The following is a 26800-nucleotide window of genomic DNA, read 5'->3' as shown; positions in this document are numbered from 1 at the left end:
TATATATCAATATATTAACAATTACAAAAAACAATTTATATTATTCTTTATAAAAGAATTCACAATTTTCAAGTAGAAATATATGAAGCTCTTGAGGAAAAACTGTCTGATCTATTTGTTGACGGAGCACGGCCTATAGAATAAAGAGTCGGGGACGCTGAGATCGGCGAAGAAATAGGAGACGAGTTCAACGTGGAAGACGACGGAGATTGATACAAGTGCTGATGTCTTTTGTTCCATATAACTGAAGCTCTGTTAATCTCTTCGCACCATTTCAGCCCCGAGCACGCCTCGTCCTCCGCTGCCTCCATCTCAATCAGAATGTCTGCCTGCTTCGTGTGCAGCATAAGCCGATCGCCGTCCACCGCCTCTGCCCACACACTTTTGCCCCACACAACTTCTCCTGTTTGTTGCTCCGTCGCCACCGCAAACAAAAGCAGACGGGGTGTGTTCGTCAGCACAACCAGCCGTTTCCTCCGCCCTCCTTTCAGCCACACCCACCCGGCCCCTTTCAGCAGCACAGCCTCTTCCGGATGCAGCTGCTCGTGCCAGGGCCGCTCCACCACAGGCTTCGCGGGAAGCTTCGGCCTCGGCCGTTCCCTTGGAGTTTCAGGCAAATACTCAGAAATCAGCGAAGAAGACGATGCTGTTGCCTCAAGCTGCTTGGATGACTGCAATGTTTGGCTCAGACGAGGTATTGGTGAGGTTGCTGAGCTTGTTGCTGCGGCAAACGAGGCGTGTTTCTCTCTTGTGGGAGTCTGGGCAGATGCCGTGATTGAACTTTGGGTTGCTGTGTGGTTTGCAGAAGAGGAAGAGGAAGAAGTCGAAGCACCAAACGAACGCTCCACAACTGAGCCACTAAAACGTGCTGCTTCGGATGTAGAAGAAGAAGAGGAAGAGGAAGAGGAAATATCCACATTTGCTGAAACCGACGCAGCCGATGGGTGAACAGTGGCTGTTTTGTTAAGGATCTCCGAGCTTGCCGTGTCATCAAGTGCGCCTGTGTGGAGCAGCGAGTCCTGCGCCACGGAAGCCAGAAACGGGAAGGCTGATGATGTTGCTGCGATATCTGCATTCACTGCATTCATTGTATTTAATGTATCATCGCCAAAGCCACACATCTGAAGAGGAGAAGGAGGGCAGAAGGGAAACAAGATGTCGTCCACTGCTTCCAGCAGCTCTTCTGTTGAAGAGTGTTCCAGCAAATCAGCAGCACGCTCAATTTCAATGCGATCCATTTCTCTGAGCATTTGCAGCCGCCTCTCTTCTTTCAGCTGTTGCTTTTCTTGCGGCATGAGCGGATTCTGCTGCGGTTCAGAAGCAGAAGAAGGTTCTTTTGTTTCATTGGCAGTTTTTGCTTCGTTTGCTTCGTTTGTGATTTTTTCTTTGATCTTGTTGATGTCAAAGATAAGCTCGTGAGGGTATCTTTGTGTTGGGAACAGCTTCCAAATAGAGTCAACAGACTGATACGAAGCAAATGAGCACAAACTCCATTCGTCGTCGTTGCCATCATTTTCCTCTTCTTCATTGTTGTTATCTTCCTCTTTGAACATGTTTTCATTCTCTTGATTGCTTTCCCTGTTCAATTTGTGCTCTTCATCGAATGCATCTTTGTTGTTTGTCGCATCTCCTTCATCTATTTCTGCCTTCTTTTGTCCAACATTCCTTCCACTTCCCTTACCATTGCCAACTTCTGCTGTATTATTCTTCTGCCACATCGCTCTCTCCTTCACCTCATCCTCTTCCCTTTCTCCTTTCCCCTTCCCCTTCCCTTCATCATCATCCTCTTCTTCCTCATCTTCCTCATCCTTCCTTCTTGGATACTCGCTCATCGCAGAAATCGACGCAGTTGCTGTATCCGTTTCAGTTTCCTCATCCTCCTCTGCTCCTTCTCCCTCTCCGCTTTTTCCACTCCCCTTCCCTCTCCCCTGTGCCGCATGCTCCCCTTCCACACTCCTCGTGTAGCTCGCGCTGCGGTTCACCCTCCTTCGCGAAAATGACATCCGATCCAGAGACGCCGAGCGAGAGAGCGACGAACACGAATGCAACTCTGACGCATCGTCGACGCTGTAGCGTGTCAAAATCTCGTCGCCATATGTCAAACTGCGACTTCGGTGGAGGCTGCCCCGGTGCTGAACAAGGCTGGCGAGGGTGTGTTCCTCTTCACCTGCACTGCCAGCGGATGTGGTGGACATTTCGAAAGGCTCGGCTTGTCGCTGTGCTGCTCCCTTGTTTGAATCAGCGCGGTTTTCTGGTTGATTTCCGTGTGGCTTTGAAAGATTAGCCGAATCTGAAGATTCAGAAAGCGCCAAATGAGAAGAATTTTCTCTTTTATTTTGCGTTCGTTCATTTCTTCCTTCTTTTGCATTCACCGTTCGTATTCCCACGGGTTCTGTGTCCTTCCTGCTCAGCTCATCTTCCGCCTCTAAAAATTCGTCTGAATGAGTCAAATCCCGTGAAGGATTTGCTTGTTTGGTCGGAAGTGATTGAATTTCAAGTTCTTTATTGTTATTATTACCATTACTATTATTATTATTATTATTATTATTTGTACCATTATTTCTGTTGTTATAACTGCTCCTGTTGTTTCTTGCATTATTCTTTGTTTCCATCGGGGCAAACGTCACTTTGATTTCTGAGCTGGGCGATAAATCCGACTCAGAAAACATTCCATCAACAATTTGCACATTTTCATTGTTAAAATTTTTTCCTCTCTCATTCATACCAACCAGCCTCTCCGCTCTAAATCTCACGTTTCTCTCTCTCTCTCCTTCTTCTTCTCCTTCTCCTTCTCCTTCTCCTTCTCCTTCTCCTTCTCCTTCTCCTTCTCCTTCTCCTCCTTCATCCACTGCAACCAGCAAGTTTGGTGTCACTTTCCGTGTCGGGCTGGTCTCTGAAGACTGATACGACATCAGCGAAGGTGTTGACGCTGTGTGAATAAACAGACCTCCTTCTCTTTTCCCTTGCTCCACAGCCTGAAACGACGTCCGAGAAGTAAAATCTCCGCCTTCTCCACATCCTCCTCCTTCTCCTCCGCCACTGCTAACACTTCCCAGTGAACGATGCGAAAGAACTGGCAAAGTGCTGGACGATGAGTCTGCAAAGGGCAAGCTTGGGTGTCTGGAAAGAGAGTCAAGATGAGGAGTGAGGGAGACAGCAGAGCCGGCGTATGTGGCTGTGGAGGCGCTGGAGAGGCTCTTTGTGAGCAGGCGCTGTGAGGAAACAGAAGGCGTGGCGTCTGGCTGGGTGCTGTGTGACAGGCGGGAGATGCATTGCTTGCTGTTGCTATTAACGATGGTGGTGGCTGTAGCAGTAGTTGCTGTGTAAATGCTGTTGTTATTGTTTGTGTTTATATTATTGACATTACTTTTATCATTGAAATTATCATCATCATTATCATTATTTTTCCTGTTTCTTTCTTTATAATCTTCACTTTCATTGCCAGTGTGAGTCAGTTCAATGTTGTTCTGTGGTGTTTGTGATGGCAAAGAGAAATTTTCAGTTGAAGAGGAAAACGAAGTGTTGAAGTGAGGTGAATCGGAAGGTGGAATGGGATGATGATGTGGAGACGATGATGTGGAAGAAGAAGAAGAGGAGGAGGAGGAGGAGGAAGAAGAAGAAGAAGAAGAAGGATTATGATGTGAAATGTCTGAAGAAGGATGAAGTGCTGAGTTTAGTGAAGGATCACGATCTCGTTTCTGATTGGCATTTTCTTTGTTTCTTTTCTTTTGTTCTTCTCCTTTTTCTTCATTCTGTTTGTGAAGCGAATTCGCAGAAGGCAAAGAAGAAGGCAAAGAAGCCTGCGAACGCTCCCTCACAACCACTGACCCTCCAATCACAGCTGTGTCTGATGAATCTTCTGAATCTGCTGAATCTGTTGAACGCTGCTCAAAACTTCCGCTTTCGTTCTCTTCTTCTTCATCTTCGTCATCATCATCATCTTCTTCTTCTTCTTCTTCTTTATCGCCCACACTCAATTTTTCTCTGTTTTCTGGATGTGCCTGCAGCGTCTGTGATAAATGTGCTGATTGCAAATTGGCTGAAGAATTGCCTTCTTCTCCTTCTTCTCCTTCTTCTTCAATTGTGTCTGTGCTTTGCCCCATCTGCTTTTGCTCTTCTTTCTCCCCTCCTCCTTCTTCCTTTTCTTTTCTTTTCTTCGAATTTTCGCGGTTTCTTTGATATTTCGGAGAAACCCCTCCACCACCTTCCTTATTTCTCCGAGTTTTTCTTCTTCCTCTATCACCATTATCATCATCATCTTCTTCTTCTTCTTCTTCTTCTTCTTCATGGCCATCGTTATAATTCTCCTGCTTCAAAATATGCTTCGGCCCTCCTGGCACATACGCCTGCTGCACAAACTTCACTCTCGGCTGCGACGACGTCGGGAGCACCGAAAATGAGGGAGAAGACTGAAGAAGAGGCAGATTCGGCTCTTCATTGGCATCGCTGGGTGTGATTGGCGCTGAACCGCTTCCATTGCCATTGCCACTTCCACTGCCACTTGCGCCGGCAGAAATGACAGAGGAAGAAGAAGCAGAGGAAGGGGTGGAGGAGGAAGGGGAATAAGAAGAAGATGATGATGATGATGAAGTTGAAGAAGAAGAAGAGGAAGAAGAAGAAGAGGAAGAGGAAGAAGAAGAAGAAGAAAACGAATCCACCACATCTTGCATTTGCAGCTGATTCTGCAACTGTCCTTGCAGCTGGCTCTGTCTCATCTGGTTGATTGCGTCCTGCTGAAACGACCCTCTTCTAATCTGCGACGGCGTGGGCCTTCCTCTTTTGGGGGACAAAAGCGAAGACGCGTCAGAAGAAAGAGAAGAAAGAGAAGGAAAGAAAGGAGAGCCGAAATGAGGGGGCTCGGCAGAAAGAGCTGAGGAGACCGATTGGAGAGTGGAGAAGGAAGAGGAAGAGGAGGAAGAGGAGGAGGAGGAAGAAGAAGAAGATGATGATGATGATGATGATGATGAAAACGAAAAAGAAGAAGAAGTCGAACCAGGATTTGAGCCCGTATTTGAATACATCTGCTGTGAAAACGAAGAACCCATCTCTTTTTCGCCCATCAAATCCGCCGCATTTAACTTGTCGTTTTTCATTTCTTCCTTGTTTGCTTGTCTTCTTTCTATGGCTGCAATCCACCCAGGTGTCGGGGGAAAAAATGAAGGCAAAACTCTTCCGCCAACAACGTGGCCAGCTGCTGTGCGGACATTTAAGGGGCTGCCGGCAAAAGAAGAAGAGGAGAAAGAGGAAGAGGAAGAGGAAGATGAGGAGGAGGAAGAGGAAGATGGTGATGATGAATAGGAAACAGAAGAAGAAGCAGAAGCAGAAGCAGAAGTCTGGGCAAGTGCAGAGGAAGGGATCGGAAACGCAGCAGATGAAGAAAAAGAGTAAGAAGAAGAAGAAGAAGAAGAAGATGGTGATGAAGAAGCTTGCACCGCACCAAAAGGCAGCATTCCAGTGGCAAACGATGCAGAAGGCGAATTTGAAGGCGCATGGCGAGGCGAACGACTGGAATCACTAGAAATCTCTGTCCAAACAGAAGAAGAAGCATCCCAAGCGCCCTGTGGTGGGATGGCAGAGGAAGAGGAGGCAGCGAGGGCTGAGCGGGTGGGGCTGGATTGGGTGGGAGTGGAAGCTGGGGGTGAAGGGGGAGATGGGGAGAAGGGGAGAGGGAAAGGTTTTGGTTGGAGTTTTTATTTTTTTGAATATCAAGGAGGAAGAAGAACAGGAATTAGCAAGTGATAATGATGACGATGTTTTGTAAGGAAAAAAAATGTTTTTTTCATTCATCACAAAACAATAAAAAATACATCACATTTAAATACAAAAATTACAATAACTAAAAAACACCACACCTTGCTGTGCACCTTTAAACCCCACTGGCTCTTTTCCCCTGGGCACCTCCTTCGGCATCCCCATCATCAGCGCCGTAACATTCGTACTCACGTTTGCATTCGCACTTGCATTTGAATTCGCAGCAGGCTGCAGTGAGCGGAGCGGCGGGTCTGCTAAATGTAGTGTGCCCCAGGGCTGCTCAGCGAAAAACGGGTGCGCTTTCACTTTGTCCATCGTCAGTCTTTTTGCCGGCTCTTTCACAACAAGCCGGGAAATGAGGTCTTTAGCCTGCTCGTCTAAACCGGGGGGAAATGTATAGGTGGCCGTGATGATGTGCTGGAAGAGGAGGAACTGCGTGGCGCCGGAGAACAGCGCGCGGCCGGAGAGGAGATAGAAGATGACAAGGCCCACGGCCCAGAGATCGGAACTGAGAGAGAGAGAGGGAGGGAGGGAGGGAGGGAGGGAGAGAGAGAGAGAGAGAGAGAGAGAGAGAGAGAGAGAGAGAGAGAGAGAGAGAGAAAGTGTGTGTGTGTGTGTGTGAAAGAAAGAAAGAAAGAAAGAAAGAAAGAAAGAAAGAAAGAAAGAAAGAAAAATTGTGAAATGATGATTACAGTTGGTGATGAAAAAGAATGGAAGAAGGAGGAAGGTTTGCAAAAAAAGGAAGGAAAAAAAAAAAGAAAAAGAAAGAAAGAAAGATGAAGCATTGAATAAATAAATAAATAGAAATGAACAATATTAATAAAAAATAATAATAATAATCATAATTCTTTTTTGAAATAAAAATGAAATAAATACGCTTCTGTTGCTATTTGATTCTGGAGCACTTCGGGGGAGACATAAAGAGGGGATCCAATGACAGTCATTGCCTTTTTTCCTGATTGTGCAAGCTCTGCAATAAAAAAAAGGAAAAAAAAAAAGTTATTTTTTGAGGAAAAATTACATAAAGAAGTTTGATGATTTCAGAAATTTCACGACAGCAGGCACACCTTGTTTATATTCTGGAGAATCAATTACAAGAGCAGAACCTGTAAATGCATGAATTAATAAAAGAATTAGTAACAATTCATTTTTTATTTTGAAATGTTTCATTACCGAAATCTCCTAACTTTATGTGCCCATCATTTCCAATAAATATATTCTCAGGTTTCAAATCTCTATGAATAACGCTAAAAAGTTTTTGTTTTCAAATAATTAAAATATTTCTCATCTTTAATAACACATAAATACTGTTTTGAATGAAGTACTGAGACAGCTTCAACAATCTCAGCTGCATAATATCTATTGTATTCTAAATGCAGGTGTCGTTGCACAAGTTTTGTGAGGTCAAACATGCAAAGTTCCATCACAAAATCTGTTTTCACATTTTTAAAAAAATCAAAAACAAAATCAAATAAAGTGAAAATTGCAAACACAAATGATCCTCATCTTGAAAATTTCCAATAAAGTTCACGACAAATGCTGATTTGCATTTTTTCATCACATCTCTCTCTGTATAAACAGTTCTTTTCATATTGTGCTTTATCACATGAGCTTTTGATATTTTTTTAATTGCAACCAAATTTCCTGTTGACTTCTGCAATGCTTTGATCACCTTAATTGAAAAAAGAATACATAAATGAAACACATATTTTTATTGAAACAAAAAGAAATATTTAATTGTGACTTACAGATGAAAAGGATCCTGTTCCAATCGTCTCTTCGAAATTAAAATCATCGCTACTAAGTTTCTTTGTATTTTTCTTTTTTTCATTTGTTGCTTGTTGGGTCATTAAAACGAAAAGAAAAAAAAAACAGATCAAATATTCCATCACAAAAAATGAAAACAAAAAATTCAAAGCTTAACTAGATAAGGGTGAAATAAAAATTGTTAATTTTCTAATAAAGCATCAGATGATGAGGATGGGAGACCTTGTTCTTGGGCGTTGAGAAGAGAAAGTCCAAGTTTAAAATCTTCTGAAGAAGTTGAAGTGAACTCTGAAGTGAGTGAAGGCTCTGAAAGTGAAGTATTTGTGGGTAAAAGAAGAGGCACCTCGTCTTGATTCGTCTGCGGATTGTCAAGTTGCGCTGTGTCTATGATTGGAACTGCAGCGGGGGCATTTGCAACTCCATCAAGCTGTGTTTCTATGTTCGTTACTCCAATTTCAGTTGCCGGAGCATTTTGCAACCTGTGTCTTCGATGGATCCAATCCTCAATTTTTCGAATGAGCGACGCAGGCATCGTAAGAAGAGGACGAATGGGCGAAGGAAAAAGAGAAGAAAAGGAAAAATCATCCATAAGGTTTACATGTGCTTCGTTATTATTTGCCTCAACATCAATCGAAGGAAGTGGAGTGATTTCTTCTTCGAGCTGCCAAAATCGTAAATAACCCCATGCCACAAAAAGGGAGACGAAGGCATCAAAGAAAATAAATCGCAAATACTCTACAAAAATGAACGGGATTGAAAGAATAAGAAGACAGAACGGAAGATCCTTCAAGGAAAATTAACAAAATATTTTGTAACTTGTATTAATGTGAAACAATATTTCAAACATTATATGTAAACCACTGGAGAGCAGGGATAGAGCTTACAACTGGCCTTGTTGGGTAATGAAGTTTTAATGCAACTATTGAAGAAAAAATTAATGGACCAACTCCTGAAAAATCAGAGCGACTTGATGATTGAACGTTCACATACTAAAAAAAGGTGAAAAAATTGAAGATGTCATACATTAATGAAGTTGCTCCAAATAAGTACAAAAGAGAAATAATTATTGTAATTCCCAAGTTAACTGCCATTCCTTCAACAACAATAAATCTAAAAAAAGGATATCTCCCCCACAGCGGTTCAAATGTTCGACCAATTATGAAAAGTGCAACTAATCCGACAAGAAGGAATATGATATTTCTACTCACAAAAATTCCAGTTACCAGAGTCCATAGGTAAAATGCATCAAGCCAACATCTAAAAATAATGAGAGAAAAGTGTTTTAATTGAATGTTAAAAACGTACAAAAATAATAAAAATTCAAACTTCGAAGGAGCAAAGCCAAAAAGTTCATAGAAATTCTTGATAAATATTGTTAAAAAATAAACCACCACAAAGGCTACAATTGTCCATGCTGTAACGCGCATGTCTTGTGAAATTAGCAACCTATTAATTTCTTGCATCATCTGACGTTCCAATAAACACGAATCACCAATAAATAAATGAATAAATGTTTTTATAATGGTTTTTGTCAAATTTTTGTGTTTGAAGAAACAACTCAAATAAAACAATATTTGCAATGCTCTTTCAAGTTTTCGTTAATTTCCATTTTGTAAGCATTTTGGGAAAGTGAGCAGATAACGACAGGTTTCAAATAAATTCGAATTTTATATTTTTATTTATTTTCAACAATTACAGATGAATACAATAATGATATTTCGAAAGGGGTTTTCGAAATGCAGTGATTGAAACTGAAAATACCAATCTTTAAATTCCAATAAATTTTTTTATATTGGAAACTTCCTTTTTTTATTTAGAAAAACCCTAATCATTTTATTAAATTTTTAGCTTTTGTTAAACATAACCCAAATAAATACATTGACAAGGGATAAACCATCTTTTTCTAAATGAAAACCTTAAAAATATATTCTCTCCTTTTTATCTTTGGGGTTTGATCATAAGCTTTTTATGACTGCTGCCTTTTTAATACTAAAAATTTTCTGTTTTTTATCGAAAATTTCTTTTTTTGAGAATTATAACGTTCGTAAAAGTGAGTATTTAAAAATCAAAAATTCTTCTAAAAGACCATTTTAATACTGGTTTCTATGTGCACTCTTCCCGTGTTTTGTATAATTAAAAGTGCTCGAAGGCTGAACTCTCTTTTCTGTTGAATAAAAACAACTCTTATGTAAAAAAAAAAAAAAAAAAAAAAAAAAAAAAAAAAAAAATCGAACCTAATTTCGAATTCTTTAAAAAAAACCTGATTATTATTAATTGAATGTCTTATTTTGAATGGACTTATTTGAAGATGATTATTTTAGTGATATTTTTCAGAAATATCACTTTTGAAAGAATTTCAGTGATGAATGATAATCACAAATTTCGGACAAATTTTAGTTTGTTTTCTGTTCATGAACACTAAAAATAATTCTAATTCGAAAAAATAATGATTCGATTCCGGAATTAATATTTCAATTTCTAAATTAATAATTCGATTTCGAAAAAGATAATATCAAATTCAATGCTATAAAAATTTTGAACGTTTGTGTGAAATATTTGCACTGTGCAACTCATGCACACTTTAATATTTGTAATCAGACAACTTTTTTTTCAGATTTTCCGGTTTGATGATTTTACATAAAAAGAAACAAGGGAGTTCGAAATTTTTCAGTTTTTAATTCTTTTTATTTTCATGAATTGAAAGATATCGACAATATATTGAAATGAAGGAAATATTCTGCATATAAAAAAGAAAATTATTTAGTTTTTGTAACGGAAAAATTCTATTTCATTCTATTCAAAAGAAATAATTTTTCTGTATTTAATTTTAGGTTAAACAATTTTTGTAGAGCGAAAGTGATTCTTCAAATTCGACAATAGAATCATTTTAACGAAATATTCGAATAGTCTTCAAAAAATAGATTTATAGTTTTTAATTCAATGTTTATTCAAGAAGGATTGTTTGTTGAAAAATGAATTACAGCATGATATTTGCTGAAATCCATCATCATAAAATTGAAAAAAATACTGTCAAAAATTTATTTCGAAATAGAATTATTTTTTTTTTTTTGAATTCGAATCACTAATTTTGAATTTTGAATTATTTATTTTCGAAAATGAATTATTTTTTTTCGTAATCGAATTATTTTTGGTGAAAAGTTCACAAAAAACGCTACAATTTATCAAAAATTTTCCTTTTGTTTTTGTGATATTTTGTTATCAAGAACAAAAAACGAAACAAAATAACACACATAATTTTTGAAGCAAAAAATATGTTCAACAAAGTGTTTTCTTTTATTTTTTAGAGTGAAACATTCATCTGTATTTTTATATGTCTAAATTTTTTTGAAAAGTTCCTTTTGTTTAATTTTCAAAAAAATAAGAATAACATGTAATCATCAAATTTCTGTTCCCACTTACGAAACTTTTCTTGAATGGAAATAATAACATTACTAAGGTTATACTTGCATAACAGCGAAATTTTGTGAGTTGGTATGAAAATTTGAAGAAAATATTCATTTTACAAAATTTTCTGGAAATTAAACAAAAGTTACTTTACAAAAAAATTTAGACATATATGAGAATTAAAGACTCATAATGATATGAAGTTGGAAATATTTGTTCCAAAACATGGTTTTTTTTCACAAATGAAATTATTTCGGTCAATATTGTTGATGATATTCTCAAGGAAAGTTTGTCAATGCGTTTAATTTAAAAAAACAAGAAATATTCATAATTTTTTTTTGAACCGATACTCCAAAATTTATTCTACATCGAAAAAGTTTTATTCAACATCGAAAATTTTTTATCTTCTAAAAATTTGAAACTTTTTCAAAAGTCAGACACATGTCAATTGCTTTTCTTTCTATGAATGATCAGAGAAAATTGTCAATGACAATCAGAAAAAACTTTTTTGAAGTTTTCTTGAATTTGATTGAATGGAAATGAATAAATAGGAAATAATAAACCAAAAACTCTTCACATGTGCTCAGGAGACAATAAGTTATTTTCTAAAAAAAAGAACATGATCGTTCATAATCTTGTTACACGCACAAACAGACAGTAATCAATCTCATTAATTTGAAACGAAATGTATCAAACCATGTAAGTTTAATTTGAAACAGAAAAATTTAACTGTTTTCAATTTTCAAAATGTAAAAAGGATCAATAAATGTCACTCTTTTTTATTGCAAATACTAATTTAAAACAAAAGAAAAACATTCCCAACTAACAGACATTTGAAATTATCAACGTTTGTATCAAAGAAATTACCTTTGTTTAACTAAAATGGCTAAATTTTTTTGAAAAGTGACATCAGATCAAAAACATGACCCATGGCAGTCAATATATAATCATTCCGTTTCCATTATTTTTATGAAAAGATTAAAATTATAACGAAAATGCTTATCTGTTAATTGCAATCTTCTTCATGAAAAGAAAATGTTTGAAGCAAAAAATTATATATTTGATTTAATGATCAAAATTAAATCATTTGTTTTTCAAAGAAAGATAGTTTTATTTTCTTGAACAATTATGCAATTGCTGATTAATAAATTGAACATGGTGTGTTTTGATTTTCTTTCCTGATAAACTTCGTTTTCACTGTTTATTCATATTTTCATTTGAATAAAGTTTTTTGTTGTTCAAAATGAATAACAACATTTCTTGAAAGCGGTACAGCTCTGTTAAGTTGGAATAAACAAAAAATTTATCAAATATTGATGGTTTGCAATTTGTTTTTCTTTATGTTTAATTAATTTTTATGATTTTCTTTTTTACAGCTTGACAAATTTGTTGCAAATTTCAGAGCTCCTATTGTGAAGAAGATAGTAACGTGGGGCTGCACAACAGATTCGTTTGTGGGAGAAGAGGATATACTGCTGATGATTGTGAAATACCAGAGCGAGAAGATATTTGTGTCATCGGTTGTAGAGAATGTGGAAGAAAACAAGCAATGTGGAGTGTTTGAAGCGCCTTGTGAATCGTTGAATGAGGGAATGCAGCACATCATTCCATCACGCCATTCGTAACTGTTGATCAAAAGAGATAGCCATTGTCGGAGAATGTGAAGCAAATGATGTAATTATCCCCTCATTACAACCTCTAAGAATGTTCTGTTTGAGAGATTGAAATTCAACTTAGATTAATCATTTTCTTATTCTGGAAAATTCAAAATATTGACTCAATTCAACATTGTTGAGCATCTAAAATGGAATTCTTCATGTTGACAACTGTTAAATATCGCACCTTTCATTCATGAAACCTTCATTCCTGTTGAATGGAGATGATGTCTCAATTTCAAATGTTTAACCGTAACAGATCGAATCAATAGCAAATGCATTTGAGATTGGCAATTGTGTAAGCGTTGGATCTAATGGAATGACTGTGAATGAAGTGGAGTTGTTTGAAGGATGCATTTTTCCTTGAGGCGATACTATTTCGGAAATCATATATATATGGAGCTTTTCTAACAACAACTGTTAAAGGAATTCAAATGGAGCCTCTTCTAATTTGCACCTCCTCCTCCTCCTTCGCCTTCACCTTCACCTTCACCTTCTTCAACTTCTTCTTTTCAAACATTTTGTTCAGAAATATGTTAAAAGAATGCTGTTGTATTCTCAGTGTTAACTGCATATTTGCTTCTTTCAAAAGCTTTTTGAAAGGAAATGAATTCGACAAGAAACAGGAGATTGAAAAGGATGAAAAAGGAAAAGAAGATGATAACTCCGATGAACATGTCATTAGAAAAATCAAAGCGTCGATCGCATCTTATAAACATTCATCGAACAGCAGCATGTCGTTTATTGCAATCTCTTTATTACTCGGAGCCTTCTCGTGCTATGTTTAAAAAGTTAAAGAAAAAGATAATGATGAAGCATGAAAAGACATTGGCTGCATTTCCCTTCCAGTTCAATGTCATTGTGTTCTGAAACAAAACCACTATTTGCCATTCCCACAACAGCAGCCCAATACTGACCACCCATTCCATTTCGTTTTTCGCAGCTGCAGCAGCACCAGCTCCACCAGCAGCCGCGCCATCCGGAACAGCGCCCGGCGCCCTTCTTTCTTCCCCACCGCGGACTGCACCGCCTCCACCTGCCGCTTCAGCCCTGCCCCTGCCAGCACCCCTCCCGACACACCCGCCGACACCCCCGAAAGCACCCGCATCAGATCCTCCAGCGCCGGCTTCAGCAGCGCCAGGTGCCGGCTCACCGTCTTCACAACTGCGCTGTTCTCAGACGACGTCAGAGGCGCCCGTCGGTCCGCCGCGTCGCATACATCTGGCAGCCGCAGGCACAGCGTGAAGAAGTCGTTGTGCTGGAACACCTCCAGCTCTGATGCAAACGACGGCAGACAGCAGCCAGACAGCCGGTACGCATCCCGGAAGATCCGCAGCGAAAGCGCCTGTGGCGTCTACGGACAGCATACACGCAGAAGAGACTCCAGCTCTGAGTGCGTGATCCCTCTGCACACCACCCCCAATGACGAAGATAATGCAGATGATGAGACTGATGGATCGCCACGGCATATCGCATCATACAGCGTCTTCATCTCCTCTTTCCGCTTCATTGCTTCCGCTCAGTTGTTATTCAGCAGAAACCGCAGAAACACAGATGTGTCCGCATCCCCCTTCTCCGACTGCAGCCCCTCAAACTCCCCTAAAAATACATCTCGATTTTCTTCTCCGAAGCCTTTTTAACCACTGAATTGATTCACCAACAAAACATCCTGTTCAAAGTCATCAGGAAGATCTAGCTCTCTTCTGCAAGTGGCTTCAACTGAAAACCTTCAAATAGCACTTTGCAGTTGTCATGAAAACCACAACTTGTCTCCTTCGCACTCCTCCCGCACAAACTTCTTTAACAACAACACATCTGCAAAGTCATTTAGAAACAGCTCCACAACGAAGATCATCTTTAATATTTCTGCTTCGCTTTTCTTCTGCGCTACGTGCTTCTCCCCCAGCCACATGTTCACAAAGTCTCCAAACCACTGCCTTGCAACAGCAACTCCCACTAACACAGCGCTGCCCTCACACAAGTCTGTTGCGATCTTGTTACGGAATATCCACAGAATCCACATCAGTTTCCACACTTGCGACGACTGCAGCACTATCTTCTGCGGCTTCTACAAACGCTTCAACTGCACAGACGACTGCAACGTTATCGGTATCCAAAGCACATGCGCAGTTTCGTGCGTAACTTTCCTAAGCGACCCAGAAACAGTTTTCATCTGATGCTCCACCCTCTCTTCAAACAACTCCTTCATTTTCTTCTGCTCCTGCTTCTTTTGTGCAAGCGCTGTCCGCTGCTTCTAAATCACCTCCTTGAACAGCGCCTTCTGCTCGCTTGGCGTCTGCTCCTGCACCTCCGACAGCGCCATCAGCATCTTCGTTTCCTTTTTCATCTTCTTCATCATCTTCTTCAACACTTGAATCAGATCTTCCACCACCGCCGGACCTCTCTTCCCCATAACTGTTAACTTCTCTTCCAACACTCGCATTGTTCCCAACTTTCGCAACAAATCCCTTTGTAGGGTCGGACCCAAACATTCGCAATGCAGTCATCGCAGCTGTTTGCAGCAAATCTTTCACAGCATTTTTCTCACAGCTCCGATGGCAGAATGAACGAAGCTGAAGATGGAGCAATTCCATCAACCTCAGAGGATAACTAAGAAAGCATGGTTAGCTTCACCCACAACCCGCCAGCGAACAATCGCTGTACCCGCTCACCAGCTCACCGTGATGTGTCAAGCGTTTCTTCTCCTTCTCAATCCCTCCATCAATTAATTCAACCTTCTCCTTCATCGCAACAAGTTACTCCTTCAGCTCCTTCATCTCTGCGATGTGCTTATCACTTATCTTCATAATCTTCCTCTCCTGCATCCTTTGATTTTGTCCTTCTCCTGCAGCTGCTCAACGAGGACACTCATAGGCTTCGATATCTGCTCTTCGTCCCGGATCTTCTGCAGCAGCATGTTGAACTCCAGAAACTTCTTCTCCATCTTCTGCTTTTCCTTCTCACACTTTTCCTTTATATTCTCCTCCTTCTCCTTCCTCTGCCTCTTCCCGCTCCTCCAGCACAACCAGCGCAATCACTGCGGGCGACAGAACCACATCCTCCATCCTCAGCCACGCAGAATCCAACACCATCTCCACAATCTTTCTCGCTTCGCACACTGAAACCCCTCATCCCATCACTTCATCATCCAGTTTTAACACCACACGCCTCGACTGCGGCGATCACCATATCTGCAGCAATAGGTCAAACAGATCATAATCTCCGAAATCGCATAAACATCTGCTGCAGAAAAGATCCACTTGCTCCCCGACTTCGTTCCAACTTACACTGCAAGCGACGGAAGTTGCACCACCAGAAGAACTGAAAGCATCGCCGAAGGTGTAAAGTTGTAAATACGCACAACACCCCCACACAGCACTGCCCACAGAGCTACAACATATCCCAGCAGATTCTTCAGTGCAAATGGTGATGACAGTAGCAGTAACAGCGACAGCGGCATGTTCCGCGCAGACACTCCAGCCGCCTCAGGCACCACAATCCGCAGCCGCATCTCGATATCGTTTATCGCTGCTGTCGATATGTATGACTTCGTCACCGCAGACGCATCAGAACGGTCAATCTCAAGCTCCGATAATAATGGCTACTTTTTCTCTGAAGATTTCTTCTCTTCGTTTTTCCGCCTCCTGAATGGTGAAGCTGATCGGAGTGCTGCTCAAGTTGAAGAAGACAAAGATGAAGGCGCTGAGCAAAGAGAGGACTGCTGCGCTGCTCCAGCCACAAGAAACTTCTTCAGATACTCCACCATGTCTGCAGTCAGCTCAAATTGTGATACCAACACAACATTTTCATTTGTTTCAGAATGGTCGACTAGCAAAGAAAACCTAATTTTTTCATTTAGTTTGAAAGGATAAAAGCAGGATATTTTTTGATAAAGCGTTAATATAAAATGAAAGGGAGAAGAAAAAGGCACAAACTGAGAAGAAAGAAACTAGTTGTTTGATGCAATCCTTTTGAATCCAAATTTGAGAAAATTTTGTCTTTTTGAGTTTGGAGCAAATAGTGATTTATTTTGATAAATAATGCTTCATTCCACAATTTTCTAGAATTTCATTAATAATTGCTTTATGCAAACTACTTTTTGAATAACTTTCGATTGTTACGAGTGAAGTTTTGATGAATTTTTCATGATTGACAATTTCTTAAAAAAATTTTTATGATTCAAGCAATTCTATTTTTATTTTTCTTTCAACAAAATAAAATAATAAATTCTTTGTATATTTACTAAAATTCTAAATGAATATTCGAACAGATGAAATGAAAATGAAGAAACAAAAATATGTAACTCATTTAATTCGAATAGCAAGAAAACATTTTCTTTGAAAAGTGTATAACAAAATGAAGTTAACAATTCATATGCTTCCAAAATATTTATGACCTATTCGTCAATAATAAGCTCAGAAAATAATAATAAAATAAATATTTAAAGCTTATATGGGAACGGAATGATCAACATTTTTTGATCATTTGTGATCTTTTGTGGGATAAAATTAAAGTCGTGGAACTTTTCAAAAAAATTTTACCAAATTATAGTTCAATATTATCCAACTTCTTTTTCGAATGTGAATTATAATTTTCTATTTCGTTTGAAAGTTATTCGATTTTGGTTGAAAGTTTTTCGATTTAGAACAATTTTTTGTGTAATGCCTTTATCGAATCAACACTCCGAAAAATGCATTGTTTTTATAGAAATAATTCACACGTTTCACACTCTTAATTTTAACTCATCATTTTTTTAACTAAGAAATTTTCAAATTTGTGTTTTCATTTTTATTAAAAACTTATATTTAATAGAAAACAAGAAAAAAACAGGGAGCAAAACTTTTGATTTTCAAGACAAAAAAGGAAAATGCTAAAAGTTTGAAAAAAATTTGGATGATTCTTTTTGATTTCAAATTTTTTCCATTAATACTATCGAATTAACAAATTTGTTGCAAAAACTTAGATATCAATCGAATGTTTTAAAAAATTTCAAATATTCTTCTTTGTCTTTCTGTGACAATATGCATTTGAAAGACGATACTTTGCAAACACGAAACGCTTTTTTTGAAATTCTTCTGAAAATAACTGTGAATCAGAAAATTATGCAGACTTCGGAATAATAAGTGATTTTAAAAATTATCACCATTTTTTTTTTAAAATTTGTGAAATGCTTCATTTGCGGAAAAAAGACACTTCGTATTTAACAAAAATTTCTTTCTCTCCGTTTATAATAAACAAAAAGCAAAAAATAAACCAGTTTAAAAATGTTCTTGTTTGATATACACCCTCATCCGAGTGTTGAGGCTTATCAAGCTTTGTTGAATGGCTGGAATGCAAAAACAAAAATAAAAAAAGCGCCACAAAAGGAAAAAATTCCATAAAATAATTGACCCTTATTGATTGAAAAAAAAGGCAATGAAAAGACTCACAAAAATTTTTATCACTTTCAAGATAATACACTCATTTATTAAAGCGCTCTCAAACAAATATTGTTTGGAAGTTGATCAATATTCACGGTTTAAGACGAATTGATTTGCAGTTGAACATACTTTTTAAAGGGGAAAAATAAATCAATTAACGAAGTAATTGTTTCTCATCGAAAACAGCAAAAAACAAATAACATTCAAGTTCATGGAAATACAAATGACTGACAAATAAAAAATGTTGAACTTCAGTCTTTATTCAAAACGAGTATTCAAAATTTTCGATAATTGATTGAAGTGGAAGATGAATTTTCTGGATGGAAATCAAATAAAAACCAAAGTGAATTTTAAACCAGCAAATATAATTACCAAAAAAATTCAAAAACGTATTTGTTGATATTGATATTCTTGTTTTGAGATTCTGTGATATGCATGAACTTAAAAATTCAATAAATAACAGTTTTCTCAAAGTTGTTTGCAAAATCACAAAATTCTTAAAATATATTTATGTTATGAAATTCTATAAATGTCACAATATTGAAAAGAAAAAGCAAATGAGAAAATTTCCTTTGTGAAAAGATTGTTATTTGCACAAATCATTCTTGTTTCTAATGAACGGAATTTAATGATCACGTTAATGAATTGAACAACTTTGATCAATCTTTTTTTTTAAACATTTTGATTTTTCAATTGTTTTTCAATGCGTTTCAAAACTTACTGTTGGCTCTTGCTTGCTGTCTGGGATGTCTGTGTCTTCATCAACATCAACTGCATCAGAAACAGTGAATATCACAGCATCTTTTGGAAACCGCTGGATGAACTCTCTCTTGAGAACGGTGAGTTCGATTCGTTTTGAGATGTCTTCTGAAACACACGATTGGATGATCTCAGTCAAAGATGACGAATTGACCATCTCCAAATTTGGCCTTTCTCCATTCACAATCTTCTGTCCAGCAACCTCTGCCTCATACTCCCCAAACGGAATATTCAGCGTCAGACACTCCCACAGCATCATCCCAATCGAGAAGGCAACTGATTCCTTTGTTGCTCCCATATTCTTGTTGATCAGCAGCTCAGGCGCCTTCCATCTCATGCACTCTTTTCTGTTGTCATCCTCATCCTCAAAGGCAGATGAAGGTGGTGGTGATTTTGTGAATCTCTCGCTCTTCACAGAAACATCAGAGGAAGATGTGGCAATGGTGGAGGTTGAAGAGATGGAGGAAGTGTCAGAGCCTGACGAGCAGTCAGAGTGGAGAGCAACGCAGATGACCATGTGCTCTGAGAACAGCACAATGTGAGGACTGAGATTGACCAAAGAGGAAAGCTCATTTTCCATTTCGTCAAAGGAGTGGAGCGCAAGATTGGCCACCCAGAACAGGATCTGTGCAGCTGTCTGCTCCCTCTCCTTCAAACTCCCAATCGCCATCTCCTTTGTCTTGTTCTTTCCATGAAGCAGCATGAACAGCGAATCCCTCAGATCCACAATCAGCTTCTCATGAGGGGATGAACAGGCCATCGCATCCACCAGATTCGACATCGATGAGGTAGTGGGGCACATATCCTCCCCTCGAACAAAGGTGGATTCCGTGTCTGATGTGTCTGTTGTTGAAGTGGATGAAATCGATGGCGATGGTGTTCGCTTTCGAATTTCCTCTTCCTCATCTTTCTCCAGTGCCCATTCAGGAATCTTGTCTGAGTCTTTTCCAAGAATGTATTCAGTTGAACCACTCTCACTCAGCAAATGCTCTGATGACTCTGAATGACCCAAGTTTTTCTCAAACACCCTCTTCTTTATCCTTTCCTCATTCTTTTTCTCGGCCTCTCTTTCTGCTCTCCTCCACTGCTCCTCAGGCGACATCTCCATCGTCACCATCTCAAACGCCTTCGGGTCCTTTCTGATATTATCATTCACAATCTCTCTCAGATCTTCTGCTTCATTCTTTGCCCTTCTCCATCGAATTGTCACAACAATGGATACAATCAAAACAATCAAAAACAAAACAACAAAAATAATTGCAATGATCACTGCCCAGGAGAGTTTTCCTTCGTTTCCACCTTCGACTAATCTTTCGTCCCCCTTATGTTCAGGCACACTTCCGTTCTTCAGAATGAAAGAATCAGTTGAAGATGGATTATTTGCATCGCCAAACAAAATATGTGCAAATACTTCTGCCTCATTGTTAATGCTTGACAGTAGATTCGATGAAATCGTTTTATGAATTTCATTTTCAGATGTGAAATCATCTTCCTCAAATTCATAAGTTTCAATGGAATTGACACCATTGATCACTGCAACAATTTGAAACGAAAGATTACATGGAAGAAAAAGCGATCCATAAAATTTTAATTTTATGAAATTTTCAGCTTCTTGTGTTTGTATTGTATTCAACACTGGAATAAATAACGGTGATGAAATCTCGGATAGCAAGCCTTCCAATTCGCACCCTTTATTTAGAACCCACATTGATGGGCTGCTTTTCACACCATCACCACCTTTCGAATTATTGATATTCAAATGGCAACCATCAGAACAAATAACATTTCTTCGAACAGAATGAAATTTGTCAATCAAAGGATTGTTATTCTCGAACCATCCTTCGCTTATTAGTGCCCATCCTCCGCTGACTGATAATCCTCCTTTGCTGCAATTAGAAATTGAAGTGCCAGTCATTTTCATCGATGTGTCAACAACATCAACAAATGAACCGTTCCACTTGCAAACATCTTCATTAATTGCATCATTGCTTTCATTGTAATTGATGTATCCATTGAAAATACATGAAGAAATACTCACATCCAAACAAGAATTTACACTCATCGTGCTTCCTTTTTCACTCGAAGATTTACAGTTATCGAACACGCTATTACACAACTGGAAGGGGGCTGCTTCTGATTGTATGAAAATTGTGGATCCAACATTTGAGTGACAATTGGTGTTCATGAATCTTGAGCCAGAAATTAAAATTGTGCGTGCTTCATCACTTAAAGGAAATTCGTCGCCTCTTATTAATAACAGATTGTTGTCTGCTGTCACATTATTTATCAACAGTTTTTCAATGCTAACATCTCTTTCACATTTTTCAATGGAAATCAAACTATTACAATCAAATACCACATCAGATATCGAAATATTATTCATTATTAACTCAACATTGCTGATGTTAATTAAACTGAATGGAATCGAGACATCACTCAACTCATTTTCGCAACCAAACAGGCAATCCTCAATAATCAACATATCTTCAGTTGCACTTATAAATGAGATATGTGGAGAGGATATTGGTGATGAAAACAAAAATGAAAGAAGATGCATTTCACTTGCACCAGAACACACGACAACTGCATTCCCATTGATTCTTTGAGACAAACAAACACGTATCTGAGCAACATTTCGATTTCGAGAAGTGACAACAACTCCTTTCAGCTCCACTTCTTGTTCAATTGAACTTGATTTATCGATAATAAGTCTGCTTTCAAAAACATCCGTTAAATGATACAGTCCATATCCAATTGAAATACATGGCAAAGCTCTTGTTCCACAATTTCTTGAATCTTCGCCTTTGTTTCCCACATCCGAGGACACAATGATTGTGTCTGATTGATATATCAAAATAAAGTCCAACAAATCGACTGGCTCCAACGAAAAATCGCTTCTGTCAATCCCAAACAACGCGTTTTGCCGAATAAAACTCTCATTGAAGTGGATTCTGAAATGTTTCTCGTTTATTTGAGTCTCTAAACTTTCACACTCCACAAAGACATCTCGGCCAACAAAAGCCGTATTAGCATCAAATTTCGTTGGCTCTATCAAAAAGTCCAAATCAGATTTCAAATCAGTTCTCAGGAATAATCCTCCACCCATTCCATTTGCGGTGGAGCAACCGCTCTTTTCAATCGTGCATTGCTTAAACTGCAGGCATCCGTTAGCTTCCAACTCGATCATTATCGTTCCTCCTTTCTGATTTTTTGTTGACTGACAACCTGAAAATACACTCTCGTTAAGCAAAACATCAATATTTGTTGTATCTTTGAAGCTCATTGCTCGGCTTTCATCTTTTAATCCATTCAGCTCCTCAAACACAGAATCTGTTACAGTTATTCGTGCTCTGTCTCTGTTTCCACTCCTTTCATTTGAGTGTGAAGTTTCAAAGATACTCCCGCCACTGATATTGCATGATCTGACCTCAATGTCTGTTATTGAAATTTCTTTGAAATCATTAACAACAATCATGCTCCTTCCAATGTTTATTGATTCAACGTTCAATTCATTTATGTCAAGTCTTCCGCAATCTATTCGCACAAATGATGCACTTAGAGGAGCGTTTGGAGTTGCCAAAGAGTCAAATTTGCAGTGTGTCAGTCTTAAAAGCCCATTTTGACATAACAGCAAAACATTATTCAAACTCTGGTAGTTTTCTTTGGCTTGAATAACAATTTCACTCAATAAAAGATCTTTTTCACATGTAATTGTTGGATTGTCTCTGACAGCATCCAAATTCTCAAACATCAAAACAGCCATTTCTGCTCGATCCAAATCATTTGAGCTCGATCTCACAGAAAAGTCAGAAAGATCAAACAGATCGCTAACAACACAGGATTCACTAATAATAATCTTCTTATTCACTCCATTCAAATCAATCTGTTTCGTTCCTCTCCATAATGTTCGACACGGATCATCCTCTGCTCCACATCTCAACACATCTAATCCTCCTGCAGACACATGAATCTCATTGCTCGTATATTGAACAAGGAATCGGAAGAGATCTTCATTTGCAAAATTATCATCGCTTCCCTCAAATAACGTGCTGTCGTCTTTCATTTTACTATAATCAAAGACAAACGAATCCTTTGTGACACTCTTATTCAAATCGTTGGCAAGCAAAAATAAGTTTTTCCCAAACTCTGCCGAATTGTGTTTGAATGTTGGCTCAGATATCACAAATTTTGCTTCTTGATGTGTGACATCCAGCAGCAATCCTCCTCCTTTGCCCTTTTTTGATTCCCCTTCAACAATTCCCGGAGCCCTGCATGATTTGAAACTGCTTTTATCAATTTCTATTTCACATCCTTTTTCAAAAATTCCGTATATGCCTCCTCCTCCGCTTTGCTCTTCATCAACTGCACACAGGTTAAATTTGCATTCAACACAGCTGACAGTTGACACATCCCCATCATTGCATTTCAGACAGATTCCACTTCCATTCCCTGTTTGCCTTGTCACTGATGACATATTCGTGCTTTTCACTTTCAAGCCCTTTCCACCTTTCCACATAATTATTGCACAATCTCTTCCTTCGAACGATTCAAAAGTGCAGTTTTGAACAGCCATTGCCCCTTTCTGCTCTCCGACAATCAAACTCTTGTCAGTGCCACTCGCTTTTGTCATGTTAATTCCATCCAATATTGCATCAGAACTCTCTCCAATTGAAAGCACAAAAGAAGAGTCAAATGATAATTCCGTCATCAAAAAGTTCGTTATGTTGAGTTGTCCTCCGACAACACTGCAAAATGTCGACTGAAACACAACTTCTGATGAGATCTTTCCAAGTCCACAGTCGAGAAGTTTTAAAACGCTCTTCGAGCAGCACAGAAAAGGCTTGTCATCTGGTAGTGTTGAAGGAAGCTGGAATGTGATGTTGGAGAAATCTGCGTTTATTCTCGTTTCAATAAATCCATTCTCAGGTAACGATGAATCGCCAACAATCTCAATCACTGTTCCCTTTGCTTCAACATAAATCTCGCAATCTCTGGTTTCTAAAACAGATGAACGATCAAACTCAAAAGGAGGAGCAATCTTGATTTTTCTATCAAATGAACTGAAATTGGTCTTTTCCGAATATTCAATGGTACTACACGGAGAAATAGCAAATCCGCATCGAATATGATCGACTCCATCTCTTCCACTTACAATCACAACAGAGGGCAGCGGTTCCCACAGCAGAATTAGAGGAACTGCAGCTCCAATCTCGCTGCTTTCAAACCCCATCAGCTCATCCAACGAAGTTTCATTCTTCGGAAATGCAAATTTGGACGCTGAACACACTTCTTCCAATTTTGATCCAACAACAAATACGTTCTTGCCGAATATTGCAGAATTTTCAGAAAAACTAATCGATGATAGAACAAAATCACTTCCTCCCTGGAGGCAGTCCAGCATTATTCCTCCTCCAGCTCCCCACTCACTTTCCCCATTTTCTGCAGAGCATGAACAAATTGTAAATCCATCATTGCTTAAATTCGTGCCACAAACCTCCAGTCGACTTCCACTCTTCATATCTGCCTTTATTGCTCCTCCATTCCCATGGTTGCATGAGCACTTCTCAATTGCAAGATCACTCAATTGCATATTCTCACCATCCTCAACCACTATTTCGAAAACAGACCCATTCCCTGCATTTCGTTTTATTTCTGAAAACGATGTTCCGTTGATTTCCAAATTTCCAACACAAGCAGTCAGAATCAGCGAATTGCCCAGAAGATAAATATTTTGGAATTTACAGTTGTCAATTTTTGTTATCCCACTTCTCAGATCCATGAATGGAACTGAAAACATCGTTGATGGAACCTCTGAATTTCCTTTTATTTCACAATGTGAGAATTTAGCACTTCCTTCATCAAGTATTGCCAGAAGGCTTGCATCAGATGATGTTTCCGCTGAGTGGACGAGTGAAAATCGAATGACTTCAAGTGCTCCTCCTTCAACAATAAATAAGGCAAGATTTTCATGAACATTATGCGAAGTTAAGAATGAATTGTCGATCCCATCTCCAATTAGGTTCATTTCAAACGATCCAACATTGATGCTGCCTTCTTCATATTCCCCTCTGCAAACAGTTATCTTTTGACCCAATCTCTTGCTCAAACAAAATGAAACAGTTTTGAATGGTCGAGTTCTATCTCCCCATCCATCCAAATCTTTTCCTCTAAGAGAACTGACAAAAAACTCTAAAAAAGATTCACTTGAAGTTGGAGGATCATGAAGCCAATTGTCTTTATTCGTTTCTCCATCAGTTGCACGAGGTTTATTGCTTGTCGAGTAGCACTGAACAACATCTTCATCTCTGATTTTTCCGATCCAATAATCAAAGAGTGTGATGTCTCTTCCAGATTTTATTTCTGTCACCGTATTATTCGAAAAGAGGCAATATGATATTGAAGATCCAAAGGGTATGAAACGATCCTCACGGTGAAAATTGATTGCGCCTCCATCACTCGCAAAACAACTGTGTAAATAACACTCAAGAATAACTATAAAACCTTCTGCAGAAAATACTTCTATTCCTCCATTCAATATTGTTCCATTGCAATGATGAATCAAACACGAAGAAACTTCTGTTTCAATTGTGTAAATAAACTGCATTCCTGCGTAATACATTGAAGAGCAATGCGCAACAATGCAGCATCTTAATTGAATCTTTTTTGCACTATGAAAAAAGCATCCACCACAACAATATGAAGCATTTGAATGAGTGAAATTTGAATCCACACAACTCACTGCTAATACATCATGAATAGAAATGCATCCACCAGTTGCTAAATTATTTGTATTATTCACCGAACATTCATTAAAATGGCATCGCAAAATACTGCACGTTGTCGATTCTCCATCAACATTTAACGCACCTCCATTTTCATTTGATGAACATTTAAAGAAGCAATCAGTAAAAGACACATTCCCAGAGGAAAATGTTTGCTTCTCATAAAACGATCTGTTCATTTCGATATTTCGATAATTCATACAGGAATTAAACGAAGAGTTGGTCATCGCAAACGAATCAGAAGAAGGAAAGACAACTGCTCCATAATAAGGATTATCACAGAAATTAAACATGCATCCTTCAATTTTAACATTTCCAACTTTTCCATCTCTTTGAAGTGCTGTTTCTTTGTTTGCATCTTGCGGTGCTTTAGTGATGTTCTTGAAGACACTTTGAGAAATATCTACCGACGAAGTGACTCCAGAAAACAGCATGGAAGTAGATTCCACAGTAATAGATGTGAAAATACAGTGATGAACAGACAGAAAAGAATTTCCAGTCATCTCAGCCAACGGATAAATCTGTTTCATTTCATGGATGCCTGATTCAATTGACACGTTTGATAAAATTAGAGTGCCAGATGATTCGATAAAACTTCTTGTTGTCAAATCCTCTCGATGAATATCACAATCAGCAAGAAACAATGACGAACTGCTGTCAATTTCTGAAAGTCTTGATTTCTCATCCCAATTGCAATTGATATTCAATAAGTTCAGTGTTGAATTTTCAAGTCTCAAAAGTGAAGAACAATCAGTCGTCAAAGCTCCAAACAATTCTGCTTTGCTTATCACACATTTTTGTTGTTGCTCAAATGTTTCAAATAAACAATCACTGACCATTGATTTCCTGTTGAAATCATTTGTATTTTTTGACAATTCAGACACTTCGAATGCTTTGTCTTCGGAGAAATCATAACTCTTCGCACAGACTTCTCTGCATATTCCGTTGCTGCACAAAAGCAAACACATTGAAATCACGATAAAGAGAAATTTCATTTTTTCTCTGAACATTCTCACCGTTTTTTTTGATTAAGGGCATGATCATAATTACGAATCTTAATGGGGAACATTGATCTGTGAGAAAGACTTTTTAGTTTCAAATGGTAAGAAATGTAGTTGGCTGTTATTCAGTTAAAATTTTCAACACACTCTTTTCAACCATTCTTCAATTTCTGACTTGAATGTGAAGAGCTCATCTGAAAATATTTCAAAATAATAATTTAACATCAATCTTCAGCAATTTCAAGATCAAACTCTTGCAG

General features: G+C 38.3%; 7 protein-coding genes across 7 annotated transcripts; 1 reads left to right on the top strand and 6 right to left on the bottom strand.

The window, feature by feature from the left end:
- Positions 1–68: 68 nt before the first annotated feature.
- Positions 69–7458, bottom strand: MONOS_13239 (putative serine threonine-protein kinase ksg1; the record flags this gene model as incomplete). The annotated part of the gene is made up of 9 exons (XM_067865925.1): positions 69–2500; positions 2726–5632; positions 5853–6259; positions 6628–6721; positions 6819–6857; positions 6925–6998; positions 7060–7183; positions 7243–7413; positions 7455–7458. The coding sequence occupies 9 exons, from the start codon at positions 7456–7458 to the stop codon at positions 69–71; spliced, it is 6252 nt and encodes a 2083-aa protein (XP_067729703.1).
- Positions 7459–7566: 108 nt separating this feature from the next.
- On the bottom strand, positions 7567–8984 carry MONOS_13238 (putative Eukaryotic integral membrane protein (DUF1751); the record flags this gene model as incomplete). The annotated part of the gene is made up of 4 exons (XM_067865924.1): positions 7567–8302; positions 8364–8484; positions 8542–8775; positions 8845–8984. 4 exons carry the CDS (start codon positions 8982–8984, stop codon positions 7700–7702), a joined length of 1098 nt encoding a protein of 365 aa, XP_067729702.1. The 3' UTR covers positions 7567–7699.
- Positions 8985–12239: 3255 nt separating this feature from the next.
- Positions 12240–12548, top strand: MONOS_11062 (uncharacterized protein; the record flags this gene model as incomplete). Its single annotated transcript, XM_067863563.1, has 2 exons — positions 12240–12242; positions 12300–12548. 2 exons carry the CDS (start codon positions 12240–12242, stop codon positions 12546–12548), a joined length of 252 nt encoding a protein of 83 aa, XP_067729701.1.
- Positions 12549–13458: 910 nt separating this feature from the next.
- MONOS_11061 (uncharacterized protein) lies at positions 13459–14088 on the bottom strand (the record flags this gene model as incomplete). Its single annotated transcript, XM_067863562.1, has 2 exons — positions 13459–13932; positions 13993–14088. 2 exons carry the CDS (start codon positions 14086–14088, stop codon positions 13459–13461), a joined length of 570 nt encoding a protein of 189 aa, XP_067729700.1.
- Positions 14089–14328: 240 nt separating this feature from the next.
- MONOS_11060 (uncharacterized protein) lies at positions 14329–15670 on the bottom strand (the record flags this gene model as incomplete). Its single annotated transcript, XM_067863561.1, has 4 exons — positions 14329–14561; positions 14614–14725; positions 14777–15151; positions 15545–15670. The coding sequence occupies 4 exons, from the start codon at positions 15668–15670 to the stop codon at positions 14329–14331; spliced, it is 846 nt and encodes a 281-aa protein (XP_067729699.1).
- A 191-nt stretch (positions 15671–15861) lies between these two features.
- On the bottom strand, positions 15862–16089 carry MONOS_11059 (uncharacterized protein; the record flags this gene model as incomplete). Its single annotated transcript, XM_067863559.1, has 1 exon — positions 15862–16089. One exon carries the CDS (start codon positions 16087–16089, stop codon positions 15862–15864), a length of 228 nt encoding a protein of 75 aa, XP_067729698.1.
- Positions 16090–18698: 2609 nt separating this feature from the next.
- Positions 18699–26507, bottom strand: MONOS_11058 (uncharacterized protein; the record flags this gene model as incomplete). Its single annotated transcript, XM_067863558.1, has 1 exon — positions 18699–26507. The coding sequence occupies one exon, from the start codon at positions 26505–26507 to the stop codon at positions 18699–18701; it is 7809 nt and encodes a 2602-aa protein (XP_067729697.1).
- Between the last annotated feature and the right edge of the window lie 293 nt (positions 26508–26800).

Source organism: Monocercomonoides exilis (assembly GCF_001643675.1).
Source record: "Monocercomonoides exilis strain PA203 chromosome Unknown scaffold16-1735695, whole genome shotgun sequence".
NCBI lineage: Eukaryota > Preaxostyla > Oxymonadida > Polymastigidae > Monocercomonoides > Monocercomonoides exilis.
This window is presented reverse-complemented; position numbering and strand designations above follow the sequence as displayed.